We start from the raw sequence: 23,737 nt of genomic DNA, 5'->3' as shown, positions 1-23,737 counted from the left end.
AATCTCTGATTAAAAGTAAACTTACTCATTAAAATACCAATAGAGTTTAAAAGAAAGGAAAAAAATTAAACATATAAGCAATCAAAAAGTGGTTGATTTAATGAATATATTATATTAACATGGGCAAATCAAAGGAGGCAAATAATCTGATCTACAGTCAAATTGATATTTCTTAAACATTTGTTCAATGTTTATTTGGTGTCCAAAGATGCCATGGGAACAGCAGTATCCCCTTCCAGTATGGGAGAATGAGAAGACAAATGTTGATTAAAATGTTTACTTGTTCTTTTTTTTTTTTTTTTTTTTTTGAGACAGAGCCTCAAGCTGTCCCCCTGGGTAGAGTGCCATGGCATCACAGCTCACAGCAACCTCCAACTCCTGGGCTCAAGCGAGTCTCATGCCTCCGCCTCCCAAGTAGCTGGGACCACAGGCACCTGGCTATTTTTTGGTTGCATCCATCATTGTTGTTTGGCAGGCCCAGGCTGGATTCGAACCCACCACCTTAGGTGTATGTGGCTGGCGCCTTAGCCACTTGAGCCACAGGCGCCAAGCCTGTTTACTTGCTCTTTATGTTCAAAGTAAGACATTTATTGCATACAGTGAACTTTAACTTCTTTGGAATCACGGAAAGTTGTTTTTGTCTTTAATTTTTACTAGAATTGCAGTCTACTCTACTATAAGCAGGATCAATGTATACTTTGGCAGTGATGCATGAGGCCCTGGAAATCCAGGTTCACTGGTCATATTTCTAATTCATTCCCACATTCTTTTTTGTTTACCTCTGATTGGACTAATGTCTCTCTTTGTGTTTCCCACCATCATATTATCATATTCCAGCCCTGCTCAGCAGGCTTGGCTCTGATTAGATGTTGTTTGTTGTTTTTGTTTTTTTTGAATAAAAATTTCATCTTCAAAAGACAAAGATTTGTCATTACCGATATTTTTTAAATATCTATTTTTTATTAAATGATTGTCTGAGAGGTTCAAATATATTTGAGCAAAACCAGCAGTAAGAAGGGAACAACAGTTTCTAGTGTACTAAACATCCCATACATTTCTTTAAAAAATGCGTCCAATTTCTTAGCAAGCACACATTAGAGTGATAAAGTCTCATTTTATCCTAACAATTCCAATTCATGATCCAAAATCTCCTTTCCATTAGATTATAAAGGATTCTGTATATTCTCATAACAAACTGAGTGAACACATTTGAACAGTGGTCCCCCACCCTCAGGCCACAGCCTGTTAGGAACCCGACCACACAGCATCACCACCTGAGCTCTGCCTCCCGTCCCATAACCCCCTACACACACACACACACCTCCCATCTGTGTAAATTGTCTTCTATGAAACCTATCCCTTGTGCCAAAAAAGCTGGGGACCACTGCTTTGGAAAATAAATTATTTAGGCCAGGTGGGTGGGTCACTCCTGTTATCCTAGCACTGTGGGAAGCCAAAGTGGAAGGATCCCACTGAGCTCAGAAGTTTCAGACCAGTCTGAGCAAAGGCAAGACTCCCAGCTCTCCTAAAAATAGAAAAAATGAGCCAGGCATGTGGCAGGTGCCTGTAGTCCCAACAACTCAGGAAGATGAGGCACAAGATGAACACAAGAAATTGGGGCTATTATGAGCTGGGGCACTCCAGCCTGGGCAATAAGAGTGAGATGGAAAAAAAAACTAATTAACTAATTAATTTAACTGAAGCATGAAAATTACTTGTTTGTCTCTACTGAGAAATTTACCATATTAATTTATTTTTTATCCAAAAATGATGAATTCCCCTTGGGAATAGGTGCTATTACCCACAGAAGACTGTGCTAATCATCCGTTTAATCAAAGCAGGAATGACACATCAGGAACTAGGTTTACAGACTTATACAGCTTCATGTCTGATTAAGTCCTTAAACAAAACAATTCAAACTCTGCAAAGCAGGCATCCTCAAACTATGGCCCGTGGGCCACAGGCAGCCCACCTAGGACATTTATCCAGCCCACCAGGTGTTTTTGCTGCCGCTGCCTGTCCTACTTAGCAGCCAACTCATCCTGGGACCCTCAGTCCAGCCCTCTAATGGTCTAAGGGACAGTGAACTGGCCCCCTGTGTAAAAAGTTTGAGGACCCCTGCTGCAAAGTTTAATGGAAAGGGTTCCAATTTTAGTTGTGCAGAGTTAAGAATCCAGCAAAACGCTGAAATAAACAACTGGGAAACACAGTTTTAAAATCATTTCCCCTTTCCTAAGGAAAATAAATTCTAGCAACATAACCATTACCTTAGTGGCAGAATCCACAGAGGACCCTCTTCCCAGCAGCTCCTGAACCAGCCCCACATGACCTTCCTTGGCAGCCAGATGGAGAGCATTGAGTCCATTCTGAGAGAGAAACAACAGAGCTCAGAAGTGAGTGATCATGAGGGAGGCAGCATCCTGATCTTACTCAAGCATATAACAGAGAGATTGTATAGACTCTGATCTCATCTTTTTTTATTCTTTTTGTATAAACTAGAATGTATTAAGTTCAGGGGGACTGAATCAGTGTTTTTGATTCAAAAAGGCAAAAAGGTAGATACTCAATAGAAATACGAATTTGGCAACTTCATTTAAACAATTTCTTTTTTTAAACTAGGAAATTTCTAAATACTTTTCTAATGAGAAGAAAAAAAGAACAGTTCTGTATCATTTATTGTGCCAGCCAAAAATAAAATTCTGTCCAGTTTCTGTAACATACAGACTTTTAAAGAAACCTTACTTTTTAACAAATGGGAGAGGAAGGTCTTTTTGTAAAGTGATTAAAAAACCACAGGAAAGTTCTCAGCACCCTTAGCTCAGTGGTTTAGGGTGCTGAACTGGCGGGTTAGAACCTGGCCTGGGCCTACTAAACGACAATGACAACTCAACAAAAAAATAGCTAGACATTGTGGCAAGTGCCTGTAGTCCCAGCTACTTGGGAGGCTAAGGCAAGAGAATTGCTTAAGCCCAAGAGTGTGAGGTTGCTGTGAGCTGTGACAACACAGCACTGTACTGAGTGTGACATAGTCAGACTCTGTCTCAAAAAAAAAAAAAACCAAAAACCGTAGGACAATTCCTGTGTAAACAGAACTCTATGATGACAACCCCATACTTAAAATTCATTTCGTATTATGTTACTGAACTGAATTGTTTTCAAAAGTTTAAAATTTATTTTGTAATCTCTGATAGTACCATAAAATCTGGTTTGGGCCTACCTAAATTCCTAAAAATTAATTATTCACCATAGCATTGAACATATTTTAAATATGTCTAAATATGTAAAACTAAATATGATATTTATACATATTAAACTGACATAAAGGTTACAAATCTTACCATAGATATAAGGAGAATCAAACACATATACCAGATTACCATATGGTAATTTCATGCATATGGTCACTGTATATTTTATACCCAATAATTTTGTTATTGAAAGTAGTAGGCTTTTATAGTTGATATATTTTTATACTTGACAAAAAAATTAATATTTGTTTTTCCTCTTTGCTAAACATGCCCTGGTTTTAACATTTGAATAAACAATGATGTCGTACATCAATACATGCATAGTTTCTATATATTTACTGTCACAAAATGGTAAGAAATAAAGCACTTTGGAAATTTACTGTTATATTGTCAGAAAATTTACTGAATAAATCAATAATATAAAAACTTAAAAAAATAAGAGTTTTATAACCTCTGAATTCTACCAACATGCAAATGATGCTGTGTTAGCTGTACACAAGTGACTTAGCCAATAAAAGTTATTTTCACTCCTATTATCATTTCAAGAAAAGCATTATGTTTTAAACTTGTTTTCTAGAGTTAGGGCCAAGAAGGCTCTTAGGGCCATATAGAATTCCCATCACAAAACTCAAATTTTGAATAGAGTGTCAGAGAGAGAAAGAGTGATGATAACAGAGAGGCAATGGGAGACACTGAGGGTGGGGGTGGAAGGTGGATTGACATGGGGCTCCTGAGTGCCCACAGAGGAAGGGGTAAGCTGCAGACCTTGGAGCCCCACCCCTCACTCCCAACAGGCAATGGGAGATGCTGAGGGTGGGGGTCGAAGTGGATTCACAGCATGGGTCTCCTGAGTGCCCACAGAGGAAGGGGTAAGCAGCAGACCTTGGAGCCCCGCCCCTCACTCCCAACAAGCAATGGGAGACACTGAGGGTGGGGTTGGAAGGTGGATTGACAGCATGGGGCTCCTGAGTGACCGAGGGAAGGGGTAAGCAGTAGACCTTGGAGCCCACCCCCACCCCCCGCCCGGCTCCCACCAGGAAGCTTTGCAGCTTTAAGTGAAAAGCGTTCCTTGACACCCCCAGGTTTCCAGAGTACTGTGGGGAGCTCAGGTGGAGTTTTGAGAGAGCACAAAATTCTGGACTCCAGAGCTGAGAACTAATCAGGAGCTTATCCCTCAGTGATCTGACACTGCATGGCTGCTAAGCCAGGATGAGAAATTGAGCTATCCTGAGCTCTAGGCTCAAGTTTTTCCACTGTGACTGTGGGCTAGAGTGGAACTAAGGGGCGTTTGGACAGGAGCTCCATGCCTCAAAGCCTTTCCCTGGATCTGCCTGTCTTCTTACACAGAAAATGGCATGCTTCCCGTGCAACCACCACCAATGAGACTGTAGTGACACTCCACGTGGCTGACTTGAGTCTTCCTTGGGTAGCCCAATACCTGTCTGCAACTCTTGGTCAGGGTTGGCACTCCCTTGGACTTGGGTATCCTAGGAACCCATACTCCCAACACTCAACTGTGTCATTTGGAGACCTGGAGAGAAGATTTGTGAACTGACATCAAGTGGGGAGGGAGCTCATTTGGGAGGGTGTGGTGTATATTTGAGCTGCAGTGCACACACAGGAAAACCCTGTCCCCCGAGAAACAGTAGCCAGGCTTTCTGTCCTGGCCCAGGAGGCTTGTAGTCCCCTCTAGTTGGTCTGCCTGAGGGTAGTCGCTTTGGACTAGTGTGGCTGGTTTGGCTGGTTCCCAGTGGTCTGAAGCTAAGGGTAATCCACTACTTCAGAGGAGGAGGAGTGACCTGAACCCACCTTCTGCCTCTTATACTGTGGATTATGGACTCCTCTCCTCCACAAGCAAGTTCTTTAGTTTGGTGAGGCATTCTCATGCCCACTCCAAGTCTTCCCCAGCAGCAGGAGAACTGACTTTTGACCCCCACTGGGATGGCACTTGTGCTAGCCCTTGGGGAGCCTGGACATGGCCTTGCCTAATGAAGTTCCATCTGGCTTTGCCCCTTCCATCAGCCTTGGAGGTGATGGATCACAAGAAGAGGCCAATTGGGTATTTCTAGTCCCTGCCCAGTGCCTAGGACTCCGAGAGTTTCTTCTCATACACTAGCAGGCGTCCTCAAACTACGGCCCGCTGTCTGAGGGACAGTGAACTGGCCCCCTATTTTAAAAGTTTGAGGACCCCTATACTAGAGCCAGGCCTAGCTCCCACAAACAACACATGGAACTCTCTCCTGCTAGCACCACCTACTGGCACAGAGGTTAACTTGTACAAACCATGTGATTATTTGCTGATTCAATTATATTGAGCTTGGCCAACTCTTACCCACAAGCACCACCTACTTGCTTGGAGACAAAAACGGACATCCCAACATATTGCTTACTGTCAGAAGCACACAGGGCTTGAGAAATAAGTATGATCCTAGAGACCTTCACCTCTCTTTCTTTGCAGGAGACAGGGAACTTGCTCACATGGACAGTTCATCTCCAACATGATTTACAAACAATTAGCATTGGAGAAAACCACCACATTCAAGCTATCCCTTACTAAAAATTTACTTGGAGCCTTCATTATCTGAAAGTAGCTGTAAATAAAGCCAAAGGTCCTTACCTAACAAATACTATAGGTAAACCCTTAGAGAAAGAAAAAAGTACCACCTAAACAAAAGTAAAGTGAAGACAAAAAAGAAGTGGATAGCTTCTCTAGATGAGAAGAAATCTGTGCAAGACCTCTGGCAGTATGAAAAAAAAATAGGAGTATGATATGACCAAAGGATCACACCAGTTCTCCAGCAAGGTATTTCAAAAAAAAAAAAAAAAAAAAAAAAAACTTTAAATGTCAGATAATGAACTCAAAATACTGAGCACAAGTAAAATGAAAGAGATCCAAGAAAAAGTTGAAAACCAATATAAAGAAACCAAAAAGTAATTGAAGACACGGAAAATTCACTGAAAAGATAGATACCTTTTTAAAATAGAACTTTTGAAAATGAAAGACTCATTGGAGAATTACAAAATGCAGTGAAATATTTTAAAAAACAGATTAGGCCAACCCAAAGAAAAAATTAAAGATAGATAAAGCTTAAAGAGAAAGCTTTTGTATTAACCCAATCAGTCAAAAATAAAATAAAAAGTATCACTGACAAAAGAAGAAATGGATGAAGGTCTTCAAGAAATATGGGATTATATAAAATGCCTAAATGTAAGAATTATGAGAAGAATAAGATAAAGTAAAAAGCATGGAAAACCTATTTAAGGGAATGATGGGGGAGAACTTCACTGGTGTTGGTAGAGATTTAGACATCCAGATACAAGAAAGTCATCAAACCCCTGGAAGATTCATTTCAGATAGGGTATCACTAAGGCACACAGACATCCAACTGGCCAAAGTCAAAGTGAAGAAGAAACTCCTACAAGCTGTGAGCCAAAGGCATAAAGTGACTACAGCAATCTTCTTCTAGAAAACTTATAAGCTAGAAGGGATTGGGATCTTATCTTTAGTCTTCTTAAACAGAGAAACTGTCAGCCAATAATTTCATATCCTCAAATCAAAGTTTTAAAAATGAAGGAGGAGTAAAGTCTTTCCCAGAAAAGCAAATACTAAAGGAATTGATCAATACTAGACCTGCACTACAAGAAATGCTCAAAAGTGCTCTACACATAAAAAAGAATAGTCAATACTCACCAGTTTAAAAATACTCAAAAGTAAAAATATACAACTCTTACAGAACAGTAACACAGGGAGAATACAAAGCAACAAGGTAACAACACGATAAGTGGAACAGTGTCTCCCTTAATATTAACATTAATATTAATATATCTCTTAATATTAACATTAAATGCAAACATATAAATGCCCCACTTCAAAGACGTAAATGGCTGAAATGGATTAAAAATTCTTCAACATCATCAATCCCTGGGGAAATGAAAATTAAAACCACAATGAGATATCACCTTAATTTAACCCTCTGAGAAGGTAGAATGGTCATTATTAAATAGCCCCAAACCAATAGACGTTGGTGCTAAGGGACAGAGTGCTAAGGGAATGCTTATACGCTGTTGGTGGGGTTGTAAATTAGTACCACCTCTGTGAAAGCCAGTACAGAAATTCTGCAAAGAAAGAAAGGTAGACCTACCATTTAATCCAGTAACCACACTACTGGGTATCTCCCCAAAAGAAAAGAAGTTATTATATCAAAAAGACACCTGCACTTGTATATTTATGGAAGTACAATTCACAAATGCAAAGATATAGAATCAACCTAGGTACTCATCAAATGATGAATGGATAAAGAAAAAGTTTTGTATATACATACAGGCTGTCTGGAAAGTATCCAGCCATGGAATATGAAAAATAGTATTGACAATGGCTAGACACTTTCCAGAGAGCCCCACACACACACTCACATATACATGTGTGCATGTACACACATGTACACACGTGCGTGCACACACACACACACCATGAACTACTACTCAGCCATGAAAAAGAGTGAATTAATGTCTATTGCAGCAACGTGGCTGGAAGTGGAGACCATTATCCGATGTGAAGTATCTCAGGAATGGAATAACAAATACCACATCTTCTCACTTATAAGTGGGAGCTAAAAGAAGAGTTTATATGTGATTATGAAGAGTGGTATGATGAACATTGGAAACTTGGAAGGAAGGTTGGGAAGAGGCTAAGGAATCAAAAATTACCTATTGGGTGATGGGGACACTAGAAACTGTGACTTCACCACTACACAATTTATCCAGCTAATAAAAAACTTGCCTCCACTAAATCCATAAAAATAGATAGAACAAAAGATACATTGTAATCTGCTGAAAAAAGTTTTCTTATATAATTAGCCAACGGTCTCCATGGTAACATGAAGTGGTCAATTTAAATCAATAGATGTGATCTACTTCAGAAGCAGGGTAATCTGTGGAAAGCAATGTGATCATAGGGTAGGAATATTTTAAGGAGATAATTAAACCTGATGTTACTCAAGAGCTGTTAACTTCCTTGGTATCTTTTTGTTCTACATATTTTTCTGTATAGTATTCTATTACTTTTCCTAAATTGCTTACAAAAAGAAATTGTACTCTGAATCATGAGCCATTCTATAAATGTTTTTGGAGCGTGGTTCAATTATCTCAGGAAGAATCAAATGTTCCAGTCATTGTCTAGATGGGAGTTGTCTGGACAGCTTACATTTTAAGATGTCTGTTGTCAGAAGTTGTCTTCTCTCTCTTTCCTCATTTCAGCCCTGCACTTCCATCTGAGATTTTGGAACCTGAAATCTGAAAGGACCTTTGAGACTAGGTAGTCCAAAGATTTTCTCAGCGCTCAGCTACAGGCCTGATGCACAGTGTCTACTCAAGAAATATTTTTGGATAACTAACAAATCTAAGGATTGCATAGATAGAATAGTTTGTTAAGATTATTTTTGTAGATAATCCAAAGTATTTATTTGAAGGAAAAGATCAAGTCATCCCTAAAGTTTATAAGCTTTTTATGTATTTGGTGTTTTGTCCAAACGGGATTAGAGATATTTAGTTTGGAGATATTTTTCCCCCAGGTTCTTGAGGCCTGCCTATAAAACATCTGAACTTACTGTGCCAGGAATTATCTTCTTTCTAACATTTGATCCCATATAATTCAGTAACTTGGAAGGGGGGAATAGTTAGTTATTTGGTTTTCCCATTAAATAATTTAACTAATTATTTTCCTAAACTCTTTTTTTAAAAAAATGAATTGATACATTTTTATCTTTGGAGGTAGCAGTAAGATAAAAAGATGGACCAGTGAACTTAGAGTCAGAAAATCTGAGATTAAATCCTAGCTAGATTTCTTAAGAGCTTTATGACATGGAGCCAAATTAACCAGCTATCTGGGCTTCAGATAATTCGCTCACCTCATATGGTTGCTGGAACCGAAGGGGGCAAAGGAACGCAGAGGAGAGGATACAGGGGGTCCCACGCAAACCGAAAAGGGCTGGACTGAAAAGTGTTCTCATGACATCCACACAAAAGCTGGGACAGATTTTATGAAGTTCTTCTTCAAGACTAGAGGAATGAGGTATTATTTTTTTTTACTCTTCAGCAATTTGGTTTACCAGTTTAAAAACAGGGCCTTTGTGGTGATCATTTATACTCCACTAGAAATTATTGAATAAATCACTTTCACTTAAAAAAATTATTTCGTCTTACACCAAAGTTTATTTAACATTAAGAAAAAAGCTTAACCCATAAATTGAAAGTGCCAGCTGAGGGAAGACAGAGGAAGGTTTCTGGACCAAGCAGCCACTCCAAACAGACTACCAGTCCCTTAACCAAGCCCCAGCTTCAGAGCTGCCATTAGTTGAGAGGGAGGAGGAAAGGGAAGACTCCCCTCCATATGGCCAGTGACTTCTCTTCCATTTCCTTCATTGTCCTATTCCCTAATATCATATCTTCTTATCCTGTCATGGAAAAATATTTTACTATGAAAATCTGCAAGTAATGTACAGAGGGTGCCAAAAAAATGTATATACATTTTAAGAAAGGAAACAGCTGTTTAAAAATTGTCATAATATATAATGATAACAAAAGATGAATACAAGTCATGTTGAGCACCTCTTGTCATTGCAGAAGTCAAATGTAACTTGAGTATTACAAAGTTAATGCAGTTTTTTTTTTTCTTTTTAAAAATGTGTATACATGTTTTTGAAATCCTTGGTATATCAGCGCTATTTCTGTGGACCAGAGAGCCAGTTGTTAAATATTCACTAGCAATACTACTGTTTGAATACCCAGGTTCAAGATGGTGTTACAACATTTTTATCTTTCAAAAAATAAGAACTGGAAAAATGGTTCTCTAATGAGAAACTTCTTTAGGTTATGATGGCCTAAATGGAGTCTTCATTTAGTTCTAAAATTCTATAATGTGAGCAACATGTAGGGTAAGTCTCTAGGGAATCTTGTGGCATTAAATAATAATCATCTTCATCATCCATTTTTAATTTCAGCTGCTCTCAATCATTGGATTCTTCTCTGTCAATAAAATGATATTATTACAATGTGGGAGTCAGGGAGAATCTGGCTCCTCCTGATAAGGTTTCCAAAGTCAGAGGCAGAAGACATCACACTGATAGGTACAGATATAGCATAATCAGATTTGTAGTACAGAGATGTGCCGTATAAATGTAAGTTTAGTAAAATGTAAGTTTATGAGGAAAGAATTTTAACACGCATTATGACTTGATGAAACTGCACAAAGGTGTAGATTCACCTCTAACAATTGTCTACGTGTCTTATCAGTATCACCACATCAAAGTACAGGCTCAGTTCTAGAAATGATTCAAATATCTATCAATTTCCTATGTTCTGCCTACTGAATGGGAACCAGTCAAAGGAGGCTACTATTGATAAGTTCTTGATGCTACTTTTATGTTAATTAATGCCAATAAAATAATATGAACTTGAGTCTTTTGAAATAATCAGCAAATATTCATGGAGATCTTACTGTGAACAAGATATTGAGCTTTATAGACCTATGAGTTCCAGACACTGGTGTTCCCTTTGATACTAATTTTAGACCAATACTGTCTCTATATAGCCATGTATCATTAAAATGACTAAATAAATACTCCAGCTAGTTAAAAGTTAAGGAGCAGAATCAAAAAGGTCCAGCTAAACTTACATGAAGGTTAAATGCTTGCATCATAGTCCATTAAAACAGGCGTCCTCAAACTATGGCATGTGGGCCACATGCAGCCCCCTAGGACGTTTATCCAGCCCACTGAGTGTTTTTGCTGCCGCTGTCTGTCCTGCTTAGCAGCCGACTCATCCTGGGGCCCACAGTCCGGCCCTCCAATGGCCTGAGGGACAATGAACTGGCCCCCTGTTTAAAAAGTTTGAGGACCCCTGCATTACACTATTTTCACCTTAGTACAAAGTCATGACTAATACAAACTTACTATTGATCAATAAGCCTCTGGTAGGTCCCCACCAAGAGCTCAGCTCCAGGTGCTGCATCTTAAGGGAAAAGGAAAGGACACATGACGTAGCTTTTTCCCACAAATATTTATTACTAAACAGCTGAACACCAACTGCACGCTAGCATATACTTGTCAATGATTTTATTTTCACATATCCAGCTACCTTGCTTTACAACTCTTACATCTTCATTTAAGTCTCACACCTGTCAGAAAAGCACAACTAACTTACCTAACTTAATGTCTGGAGAAAGGTAATCAAAAGACATGAGTTGTTGAAAATTCCTGAAATTAGAGTTCGTAAGAAAGAGATGAATAGACAGTGGGCACATTCCAGGCCGTGACAGAGAAGGGCAAGTGAAACTTGAATACAGACCCTCCTGGGTCAGATACTTTCCTACACCCGGACCCTCCTGGGTCAGATACTTTCCTACACCCGGATCCTCCTGGGTCAGATACGTTCCTACACCCGGATCCTCTTGGGTCAGATACTTTCCTATACCTGGGGCGCTTCTCATGAGGTACTTCATGTCCATACAGATGCAGATAATTAGAAAATAGGACTTACACTTCCCTTCTACTGTTAGCGGAACTAGCATTGGCAGAGGAAACGATACACATTATTAAAAAACAAAGATGGCCTATTTACATCTTCTCTATATATTCTCACTCCTTATTTCCAGCTCTAATTTGTCTCACCTTTCCCCCCTCTTTCATGGTGGCATCTCTGAACTAAGAGAACCCATCACTGTGTCACTGTGATGGAATGAATGTTTACTGAGTTGTCAGGAGGAGCAAGGGAAATAGTGTACTATCTTTGTCAGACACAATTTAACTGATTTGACTGTGTCCTTGGCCAGTCCCCAGAGGTTTCTGATTTAATAAAGTAAATCAAATTATGGATGATCCGGGAGGAAATTTGTTTTATTAGGGAGCTCTTCTCAGATCTTCAAGGATATCTTTTTATCCCCAATGATAATTTTTCATGAAGCATGTGAGAAACCTTAATCAATTTTAAATACTTACAATAAAACTTGGAATTTGGTAAGTTATTTTTCATGGCATAGAGAAAGGGCTTAGAATAAGAATTCTTTGAATATATTGCTTTATATGGTCAACATCTGGATTGTCCCTTCATCCTCATAGATGGGGTCCCATCTGGTGACCCTGGGTGGCAGCTCTGCTTTAGGCCATTAGCTTTTCTCCTCTGTCTCGCTCCATCAGATTTTTTATCATATAATCCACAAAATATGTAGAATGATATTAATTATGATAGCGAGTTAGTCTGAGAGAAGAAAGAGTTGTAAAAATTGGTCTTCAAAATCTTACTAAGGATAATGAAATTATAAGCACTGAGAAATAAATATTCTATGAATGAGAGAAACTTAGGGACATAGGTATCACTATTCTGTTTGATATTGAATACATTCTATATTGTAGCATATTTTATATAAATCTTATTATATCTTACATGAGATGACACTAAAATTGTCAGAAGTCAAGTGATTTGCCCCATAGAACCCTACCACTTATAAAGGAAAGAGCAAAAAGTTCAAACTCAGATCTGAATCCGAAACTCATGCCTTTTAATATTTAAAAATATTTAAAAATAATTAAACTCTAAACCAGTGTTTCAAACTATAGGTCATGATGCATAAATGAGTCATAAAATCAATTTAATGCTTGTTAATCAGCATATTTCAAATCATGAAGTAGAAGAAAAAATAGAATGCACTGTGGACGCCAAGTGCTGATTTTTTTGATGCAAGTTTATACACACACATACCACACACTTGAAGAGAGGAGAAGAGACCATTTCAGAAGGGCAGGGAGGGATGGATGAAAAGAAACTTGGAAACTTCTGAGGAGGAAGGAAAGAAGCTGTTTAGAATCAGTGGTCAGCATGAGGCGCACAGTGTGAGATAGGAGTGGCCCAAATCTCAGCTACAGCGAAAGGGCTGGATGATTTGTAATTAACTACCACCCCTAGAAACAAAGCATTTTCTCCTTGGGACCACAGTGCTTTATGAGGTCAAGATAGATTAAGAGATGTGTGAATTATACATGTATAAAGCCTTTGGCTCAAAACTACTATAAATTAGATACAATTCAGTGGCAGTTTACAGCACAAAGATAATAACCTCGGGGAAACATGATTCAGCAGGAACAGCAGCTTCCCTCCCCTCACACCCCCCCTTGTTTGGCTGTGGTGTCCACCTAAAAAAGTAGGGTGAGTTCACATTCGGATTAAACTCTTCTCTTCAACAGCAGCTATCAGGGAGGGACTCGGAACACCACAGAGTCCTGCCTGGATTCCCCGACCTCTTCTTCCTCCAGACGAACCCTGCAACTTCACCATCACCTTCGGCCTGGGACTGTCCGGACTAAAGTTAGCCCGGTTAGTGTCAGTCACCAGGTCTACCCCATCCTCCCACATCTCATCCCTGCTTGTCTCCTCTCACTCCCCACTTCCCAAATCTCTTAAACTAATCCTTAGGATGCATGATGTAGTTATTAGCAACAGCTCCACGTGCTAAATCTCTTCTCTGAACATTCCCTTCAAGCTTCCTGCTCTAACTGAAATTCAAAGACACTCTTTCCCTGAAGTCTACTCAAGCAGGAGATAAGTCTCCCCCATATTCCTATTAACCACTGATCGGGGTGGAGCTGTATTTATGCTCCTTGCCTCTCATTGCTCTTACAAACTTCTCCTCCTTCATAAACCTCCCCTATCATCAGCCTGTATCCTATTGATCCCAAGCCTTATTATCCCTTGATGATTTTCCCTTGTAGTTCAGGGCGACTTTCTCTAGAACACATACAAGCATGTAGGTGATTTTCTCAAAGATGTCCTGAAGTTCAGCGCGACTTTCTCTAGAACACATACAAGCATGTAGGTGATTTTCTCCAGACGTCCTGAAACTTTCTGGAAAACTCCAGACTCTAGAGATTCTTGAATTCCTCTCTGCCTGTGACGAGTCCTTTTCTTTACCTGTCCACTAACTTCCATAGTCACACCTAGACTTTTTCATTTTCAATCATTGTAACTTTCCTCGGTATCTCAATGTGAAGCACCAATCCTCAGGGCACCACTTAATCTCTTGCTAATATATTTATACAGTTCCAATAGTCTTTCAACCCTTGATACCCAGAGCCCATTCAACTTTTCATAGTTTCCACCTATCCCCTCACTTAGCTTAAATTCCATGCGTGGTCTTCATAAGCATTTTTTATATTCCCTTGTTCATAGCCTCAGCTCACTTGCATTTCTCTAGCTTTGCTGCACATGTTTGGCTAAAACTCATTCCTGGTTCTATGCAACTCCCCATGTGATCCCATGCCTGAAGGGGGCTGCAGGAAAGCAGCATGCATGCTAACCTAGACTCATGTTAAATTCCTGATCCTCAAGCAGGCCCTGACTGCAGCCTGGCCGTCATGCTCTCACCCTAATCATTCTCTTTCCCAGTCTCCTGAATTATTGCTTCATGCCTTCTCTCTCCTCAACCTCCATCCCCTCCTCTCCCATCTTTACTATCAGTTGATGATCTTGATTCACTGAAAAAAATAGAAGCAATTAGAAGAGAATGTCTACCCCTTGTCCAGCTCCCAACACCACAGCCACACTACTTCTGGCTCCCCTACCCAATATATACCCTTCCTTTTCCTGAACTAGCCATGCTCCTTGCAAGGGCCGGACACTCCACTTGTGCACAGGCCTCACCCCACCCTCTCATCTATTCAAAGACAACATCGAGTAACTCTCCTCTCTCTCTTTCTCAAACTCATTGGTTTTTCCTTTCCTGACATTTATTTTTTCCATCAATGAAAGAAAAATGCCATCATTTCTTTTATATATTAAAAAAAGCCTCTCTTCTTCCTACTTCCTCTTCCAGCCAGTTCCTTTGTTCTCTTCTTCCCTTTACAGAAAGAGTCTTTGAAGCAGAATTCAGTCCACTGGATGAGCTCCAGGCAGCCTTCACCCCACCGAAACCGCTTTCATCAACTCACCAGTTACCAGCACATTACCAAAGCTGTTGTTCAGTTCCTCACCTTACTTAATCAACAGCATCTTAGAGTTGATCTTTTCATCTACCTGAAAATGATTTTTCCACTTGGCTTCCAAGAGACCACCCTGCCCAGGTTTTCTTCTTACATCTCCCCCATTACTCTTTTCCATTCCCCTTGCTAGTTCCTCTTCGTCTTCTTCAACTCTAAAAGTACCCCAAGACTTAGTCCTTGAATTTCTGTTATTTTTCATAAACAGTCTGTTTTGGTGAGCCATGCATTTTCATGGTTTTGAACACTACATATACAGTGAGTGCACAAAAATTTATATCTCTGGTCAAGACTTCTATTCTGGACTCTAGACTCATATATTCAACTTCCTACTCAATATTTTGCATATGGCATAGTCATAGATAGATCAAATGTAATGGGTTTAGAAGTGACCTCCCGATGAATTCCTCAAACCTGCTCTTCATATAGAATCCTCCACCTCAGTTAATGAAACTTCAACTTCCATTCTTCCCACTGCCACCCTAATCTTCATCCTTAAATCCTCTCTTTTGCCCTCATCTTATATTGAATCCACTAACAAAATCAGCTCTATCTTAATGATAGACTCAGAATTCAATCACTTCTCATCATCTCCCTTGCCGGTTGCCCTCCTCTGAAACACCTTAACGTTCATATAAATTATTGCAACAATGTTCCCTCTCATCTCTGCTCCCCTCCAGTCAGTATTACGAAGTATCAGTTTACATTACTTTTCTTCTAAAAGTCTGGATCACTTCTCTATTCATTCAGAATTAAACCAAAGTTTTTGAGATAACTACAAGGTCTTACACCTTACGCTTCTTTCTACTCTCCCCTAACTTCCTCTGCTCTTCCCTTCCCTCCTCCCCTGGCAGGCTGGCCTCCTTGCTGGCCCTTGAACATGCCAGCAGGCTGCCTCCGTGGGTTCTCACACTCGTCACGCCTCCTCCTAAAACGTGTTCCCTCCAAGAGTGCCTGGCTTCCTTGCTCAACTCCTTCAGAAGTGACCTTATCTAAAGTGACAGACTTCTCCCTTTCTGCTCCCCTCTTTCTGTCCTGTTCTGTTTTCTCCACGGCATTTACTACTTCTCTTTTTATTAATGTGTAGCTTACTCTTTTCCTCGATGGCTCTCTCTCCTTTCAGGTTGCGGATGGTAAGCTATCTGAGAGCAGGGCTTACACCTCTCTCTGTCTGCTCTGCCCCAGCACCTAGGACAGTGTCTGCCATTTAATAAGTGCACAATACACGTTTGGATAAAAGGATGAACAAATGGTGATCTTGAGTTCAAATTGGCAGAAAAGAACCCTGTGACTACTCTCTCTGAGATGAGTTAGGAAGAGTTGAGTGGCTGCCTGGGAGTCGTGGATTCTAATCCGTGCATTTTAGTCATGGGAAAAGAGCGTTCAGGAGAATTGCCAAAATGTACTCTCTTCTAAGCTAAACCACTGTAGCAGAGGAATTAAGGAGATCGTCACAAAAATAATTTGCACGAAGTTACTCCTGGCACTTTTAAAATGAAAGAAGAATAATAAATAAAAACATAAACAGGGGCGGTGCCTGTGGCTCAAAGGAATAAGGTGCTGGCCCCATATGCCAGAGGTGGCAGGTTCAAACCCAACCCTGTCCAAAAACTGCAAAAACAAAAACAAAAACAAAATCAAAAGCAAAAATAAGAAAAACAAACAAAAAAATAATAAAAGAATAGAAAAATGAAAGAAGAGTCACTCAAAATCTTCAAAATCTATCAAAGCTGAGTAGTTGCAGTAGAAGAGTGGCGGGATCGGTGTGTTTCCACTTCATAGGTACAATGTAAGGGCACTGGCGCACCTTTATGGTGCGAGACACAACTACGAGAGGGACTCACCCTGACAAATGGACACATGGCAACCTGGCTGTTTGCACCCTCTCCGTAAACTGAAATTTAAAAACCTTGCATCGTTGCAAATAATGACAACATTTTTTAGAACTAGGGATAAGTAGTTGGTGAAAACTCTCTACTGGAATTCTGTTATATTGAACAAATATCAGCCATAAAATGAAAACTCTAAGTACTCAAAATATCAGACAGCCATTATTCAACTACAATCTGAATCGGCACTACCTGGTATAGAGCAGGGACTAGCATTCATGTACCAAGGAAGATTATAGAAGGGCCCAGAATCCAAAAACCCATAATCAAAACCAGACAAAGCTTCACCCTTTGTTTCTTCTAAATGAGGAGTCAATAATAACTATCAGGTATATGGTTATATTATTTGTAATAGTATAATTTGTAACTAGTGTCTGATTTAACTGTGCGTTTCATTAATTCCATGAATTCAGTTCTCTTATTCATTTTCATTGCCTTTATAAGTCTCAGGCTAATAGAATTGTTCGGATATTTTTAAAGAAAGGTTCAAGCCAGATGGCTCCAAATGACATTTGTAAAAAAGACTTTAGTTCCAGAAAAAGATTTTAGTTTAATACAATCCAGATACATAGTAACTGTTACCAAATTGTTACTAAACACAACCTTTCCTATTTGATGACACAGGCTTTGGTAATTAATACCTTTTATGTCTGTCCTGTCTGTGTGAATTAGCACCATGATTGCTAGAGCTTAGCTTGAGAATCGATATCAAAAGATTACATTCTTAGAACATGGATTCTCATTATCACTAATATTTATCAAGTGCTTGCTTGGCTAAGCATTTTACAAACATCTTATTTAATCATCACAACAACACTATAATTTCAGTGTTGTTATGATCGAGGTAGTTCAGAAAACTTAGGCCTAGAGAGGGTCACACAGCTGGGAAGTGGAGGAAATTAGAATTTGGATTCCAGCACCCACATTTTTAATGTGACTTCTAAAAAGGCTTTGCCGTCTGAGTCACACTGTGTGAAGACATGCTAAAGTCATTGTTGGTTATATCTTCTTGTTGCTAAAGGTTGGTATTTTAGGAACATTCACATTGTTGACCTTGCCGTCTGGCCTTCTGTTTTTGAAAAGGAAAACAGTATTTAACTGATATTTTTGCACCTTTACACATTCGTGGTAAAGGGTCAATACAAAATCAGGACATTTTAAGAACTATTAATCATTGGTGTCGTGTCTGGGATTATAGCCAACAAATGCTAAGTGATAGGCCTTTATTTTGCGCTCACAGTAATGAAACCAATAAATTTGATACATAAAATTTTATAAATTTTAGAAGTTATACCAGGTATAAACCTGAGTATCTAAACCTTCCAAGGTTTTTATTGAGTTGACTGGCTATAAATTTTTATTTAAATGTTCGAGTCCATTTTTTAATGTCCAGATGTTAACTATTATAATAGTACTGAATCATGCCAAATTACTAAATAGATAATATGTGTACAAACATTTATGAGTTTCAGAAATGGAGTGAGGGCTAAGATTCATTCTTCTGAATATACAAGACTTAAGTTACCGATTTAATCTTTTAAAGGAAAAAATTATCAACCATATTTTTAATCATTAAAAGAAGAAAAATGAAAAAAAAAAGAAAAATGAAAATGAAGGTTTTTTTTAAGAGTCTATTATGTTGTGTTGAATTTGTAGATTTTTCTTTTGCACTTTGAATGATTAGAAGCCAAATGGTATTTTTAGGTTAATTTTCAAACTTCTCGTGGTAGTTATGAGACCAATTTTATAAAGAAAAAAAAAAATGTGACTCAAATTTCAGTTTAAGGCATCTTACTTAGCACGCCAACACATGTGATATTTTTGGAAAACTGGTGCAGCCCAGATTGCCTTTCATTGAGAAATACAACAGGGTACAGAAAGTCCTGGTTTCTATATTACGTATCATAATGCTCCCTAGAAACTCAGGCCTAGAAACAAAATAGAGGATACACTTTCTTTTCTTCTTTCATGTGCCATATTTGATTCGAGTATTGCATATGTAGACATAGCAATACTTTCAGTGGACCTATGCCACATTTGTTCTTCTGGTTGTCGGGAAATTATTTTCTTTTCTATATTTTGAGTTTTAGTAATAATCCTGGTGGTGGTGCTCTTTGACTTAAAAGTTCCTTTCACTACCTATTGCATTACTCTAAGGATAAAAAATAAAGTTCTTTTTATGTTAACAGTGGTAGATAAAAAATAAGAATAGAGCTTTGACATAAAGGACACCACCACCGTATGCTTTAAAGGGTAATTCCAAATAGCTACTCAAGATGTCCTGAAGTGGATAAACTTACAGATGGGAGACAGATCTGTGTGACCCTGGGAACATCTCTTAACCACTGTGGGCTCAGATTTGTAAACATGGGCTAATTCCTACTTCGTAACATTTTCTCAGCTGATTGATAAAACACTGTGTGTAAAGTCCTCAGCACAATGTCTGAGATAGAGAGCTAATTAGTTAACATTAGTCACTTTAATTTCCTAATCTTTATTTTATTAATATACATTCCTGAATAGGGATAATAAAGAATCATCCTCAGACAACATTTATACCCATATTTCTTTCCTATTTCATAATTCAACTTACAGTACAACCCAGAAATATAAGCACGGAATGTATTATTATTATACTATTCAAAATTTAGAAAATTGCCACTTTCAGGATGAAAATGACTTCTCAAAAGGAAAAATGGAACTTGACGTTGAGCCTGTAATCTCTAATTTTGTGTGAGTGTCCTGACACCATTCATGATGTCTGCTCACAGAAATTGATCACAAATGTTCTTTCTTTTTCCAGTGCCAGGAGATGGCTGGCCACTGTAAGAAAAATATGTTAGTCTCAAGAAGTTAGGTTGGTCTATAAATCTGGTAAGAACTGAGTTTTTCCTGTTGAGAGATTATCCTTTTTTTAAATAACCCTAAGACTTTTCATATAATTACTGTAATATACTGTTTGTTAGACTTTAGGGTAAAATGGACTTGGATAGATAGGAGGGTAGCTTCATTTTCCCCACATTCCCTTTTTGGGGGGTTATTTATGATAAGTTAACCTAAATTAACTATAATACTATAGGATATTTCATTACCTATTCTCTAGCTTATTACAAATTTAGAAAGTTAATGACTGGATATTAAAATTTGGAGAGTGCATTTAATCTACTTAAAGAAACCTAAGGTAACATGTCAAAATTATGAAGAATTTCATATTCAACTTCATAGGCATTTTGTGGAGTAAGTTCATATCTAAATGGGAGCTTGGATGTTCTTTCTCTCTTAAGGTAGCTAATATACCTAACATTCAAACTATTTGTTCAAAAGAACATTAAAAGCACATCAGATGAAATGGTAGAAAATAAGAAAATAAGATGGATAAGTAATGTAGAAATTAGAAAATAAGATGGATAGGTAATGTAGATGTAATATATGAAGATCTTATGTATTAGAATCAAGTAATTTGTCTTTATTTCATAGGCCAGTGTTAAGAACTGTGTAAAGTCTGGGATATTATTTTAGCTGAAAGCTAAAGAGCTCAACTGTTATTTCATGATGCTGGTGGAAGACACAGTATTCTGGGTCAGGAAAAAAGGACTCTAACTCATAGCAGAAGCAGTGGCTGATGCTGGCATGTTGCTTACATTAGTTGTTACGCTGTTCTCTCTCCAAATCTAACAGGGTTGACCAAAAGGGCCAGTGATGGATACCTATTCATGTGAGTTGTGTTACAGAACACTGACCTTGGGAAATTCACACAAGCCTGCTTTTTAGCTAGTGGAAGTATCATCCCATCCCTCGAGGATGCTCACTAGAAGTGCCTCCCTAGGAAATGGCACAGATAAAGATCAATCCACGGGTTTCCACTCTTATTATCTCTAAAAATAACTTCAGGGATGCTCAGGATCACAGAAAAAATGCTTTTCCAAACATCATGTAGCTCTCAACATTTTTTTCATGACAAAAGACACATTCCCCTAGAGGATGAGAAATGGTGCCATCAGTGGCTATGCTTTCTACATCGATGACTCTCCCGAGTAAGGGAAATCCAGTCCCTTTGCCTTCAGGTGGCTCCCATACAACTGCCCCATAGATGTAGCCACCGAATGGTGGGGGAAGGAGGAAGTGTCATAACTATATTTTTATTTTAGAAAGATCATTCAAGGCAAAGTGTGGAGAATTGAGCAGAGTGGACACTGAAGACTGAACCTAATTAAGGAAGGAGTTACGATAACCCTGGTATGTCACCATGGAGTGATCTGAGTTAATGTAATTTGGATGTAGAAGGTGACCGTAGCAGATGGCTGGCAACTATAAGAAAATTAAACTAGCCTGTGAAAAACGTCTTGAACTAACCCAAGAAGTCAAATTGGTCTATAAATCTGCTAAGAGAATACTGGGCTGGAGAGGGGGGGAGAGAAGGAAAGAGGAATAATTGGGTTGGAATTGAGATATTAATGAGGAAATCAGCAGCTAAGAATTTGAAAGTAGAGCAAGTTTGGGGACAAGAGAACAGGTTCAGTTTCTGAAAATTTTTATTGGAGAAATTTATTAATTTTAGGAGTCTATTAGTTAAAGATAACAGGGCTCAATATATACTAGGATATAGAAACAAGCATTCCATAGATGATTTGGCATCCAATAATTAAATTGACTTCTTGTTAACTTAAAATCAGCATGATCATTCACTGCCTAGTCAGGTCTCTATCAACCACTCCTCCTCCTGCCCCTCCCAACACCAACACTTAGCACAGTAGGGTGAATACTGGGGTCTGCTAGACACTTTAATTCACGGCAGAAAAGTCTTAGTCAAAATTAGCACAAAAATATCAACACTTCTGGTACCAAAATAATATTCTCTAAAGTCCTCATCAAATAATGTGATGAATAAATACTATAAACACTTTATTTAAGCCAACAGTTCCAAACTGTTCTAATTATAAGCCATAATCAGAGAAATAATTTTAATTTTAATTTTATCCTCTTATTTCTCTATACCAAATTATAACTACCAGTCAACCATGAGTAAAATACATATAATAGGCAAGAAAAGAAGCCGACCTCTGGATTACTGGATGACAAGTGAGAAGTAAAACATCATTCTTGGGCAACGTTCCATTCAAGGATAGAAGAGAGCATTTCACAGACAAAACGGATATCCAATTGTTATATTATCAATTTATCTATTTTGTCAGCAATATCAGCTCTAGATACAAATATCTGATGCTCAAAAAGTTGGTAAGGGAGCAAAAATGGGGTTGCATAAGATTGAGTCATTGATATTTTAGTAAATTTATTGAAGACAAAAGATAACCTTGGGCTCTGAGAAAGTACCTAGATCATTAGAGTTTCTTCATTGTACAGCAGGGAGCCAGCGGCCACGCTCTTACCTGATTGCAGGTATTGATGTCGATGCCGCCCTTCAGATACTCCACGACTTTGTCCAGGTTGCCTGCTCTGGCAGCACGGAGGAAGCTCGCATTGCTGTCAGACTGTGAGAGAAAGAAAGAGCAGACTCTTAGCAAACTATTGATGAAATAACGACGTATCAATTACAGAGTGACAAGAATGTTCACACTGCAAAGAAGAAAAATTTTAGTTGGAAATCTTTTAACATGGACTTTAAAACATTGCATAATTATTTGCAGTATAAAGTAGCAATTTCACAGTATTCCTACAGCATTATGTATATTCAAAGTCAAAGGGAGATATTCTCTACTATATAAAAGAATATAAAAGAACCAGTAAGATGAAAATAGTTGTTATTGCTTTATTCCAAATCTTCAGCCTCATCCAAAGATGCATTTACTATACTCCCAAATCCCAGCGTTATTCATTTTAGCTTCAGGATTCTAGTGACTTTAGATCGAGCCTAGTGGGACAGTCAGCAAAGAATCAGAAAACTAAAAGAATTTTTTTTGCTTTCTTTTTCTTTGCTATTGATTTTCATATGAGTGGCAGGGTGGGTCCTTAGTAGTCATCTGTCTTCATAACAAGGGAATCATATACATAATAGAATAGAAAACTCCAAAGATGCTTTGGGGAAAGAGAATAACACTGCTTGGCAGGTGTGGACGGGGCTGATGCAAATTTTGTGATTGCAGTGACTTTGGAAAAACATGATTAAATTGACACCAGCTGACACAATACCAGACTCTTGGTAAAGATGATCACTCTGGCTGGAGTCTGCTTTTTAAGTTTCTCATCTTCCCACACTCCTATCTAAATCTGATCCCAGAAGAATCAACCAAATGCTCCTCAAGAAAAGTCCTTAGGAGGGTCGGTCCAGAGATGTAGCTACAAACACACTGACCCTCTGCCTGGATTAAGAAGTTTGACTCTTCACCTTAACATAATAATGACATCAAACTTTGTTTTGGTAGGTTCCAAAACACCTGCACAACTCTCATAGTCTTTCTTGTGATATGTGACTACGAAGAAAATGGTAGCATGGAAAGAGACATAATTTACTATTAGGAATTAAAATCGGCTCGGTGCCTGTGGCTCAAGTGGTTAAGGCGCCAGCCACATACACCTAAGGTGGCAGGTTTGAATCCAGCCCGAGCCCGCCAAACAACAA

General features: G+C 38.6%; 1 protein-coding gene across 40 annotated transcripts in view; it reads right to left on the bottom strand.

The window, feature by feature from the left end:
- Positions 1-23,737, bottom strand: part of ANK2 (ankyrin 2) — a 654,255-nt gene that overhangs the window by 165,818 nt on the left and 464,700 nt on the right. For 39 of the 40 annotated variants that reach the window (XM_023518175.1, XM_023518165.1, XM_023518155.1 and 36 more), the window contains 2 exons: positions 22,548-22,649; positions 2,268-2,366 (listed from right to left, as the gene is read on the bottom strand). In XM_023518175.1, the coding sequence (XP_023373943.1) occupies positions 2,268-2,366; positions 22,548-22,649 (201 nt within the window). Of the gene's footprint in view, positions 1-2,267; positions 2,367-22,547; positions 22,650-23,737 lie in introns of those variants that run through there. The other variant, XM_023518183.1, reaches the window with a different exon arrangement.

The sequence above is a fragment of the Otolemur garnettii genome, unplaced genomic scaffold (assembly GCF_000181295.1).
Source record: "Otolemur garnettii isolate 467f Iridium unplaced genomic scaffold, OtoGar3 scaffold00129, whole genome shotgun sequence".
Taxonomy (NCBI): domain Eukaryota; kingdom Metazoa; phylum Chordata; class Mammalia; order Primates; family Galagidae; genus Otolemur; species Otolemur garnettii.
The sequence above is the reverse complement of the archived record's forward strand: the minus strand, read 5'-3'. Positions and strand labels throughout refer to the sequence as shown.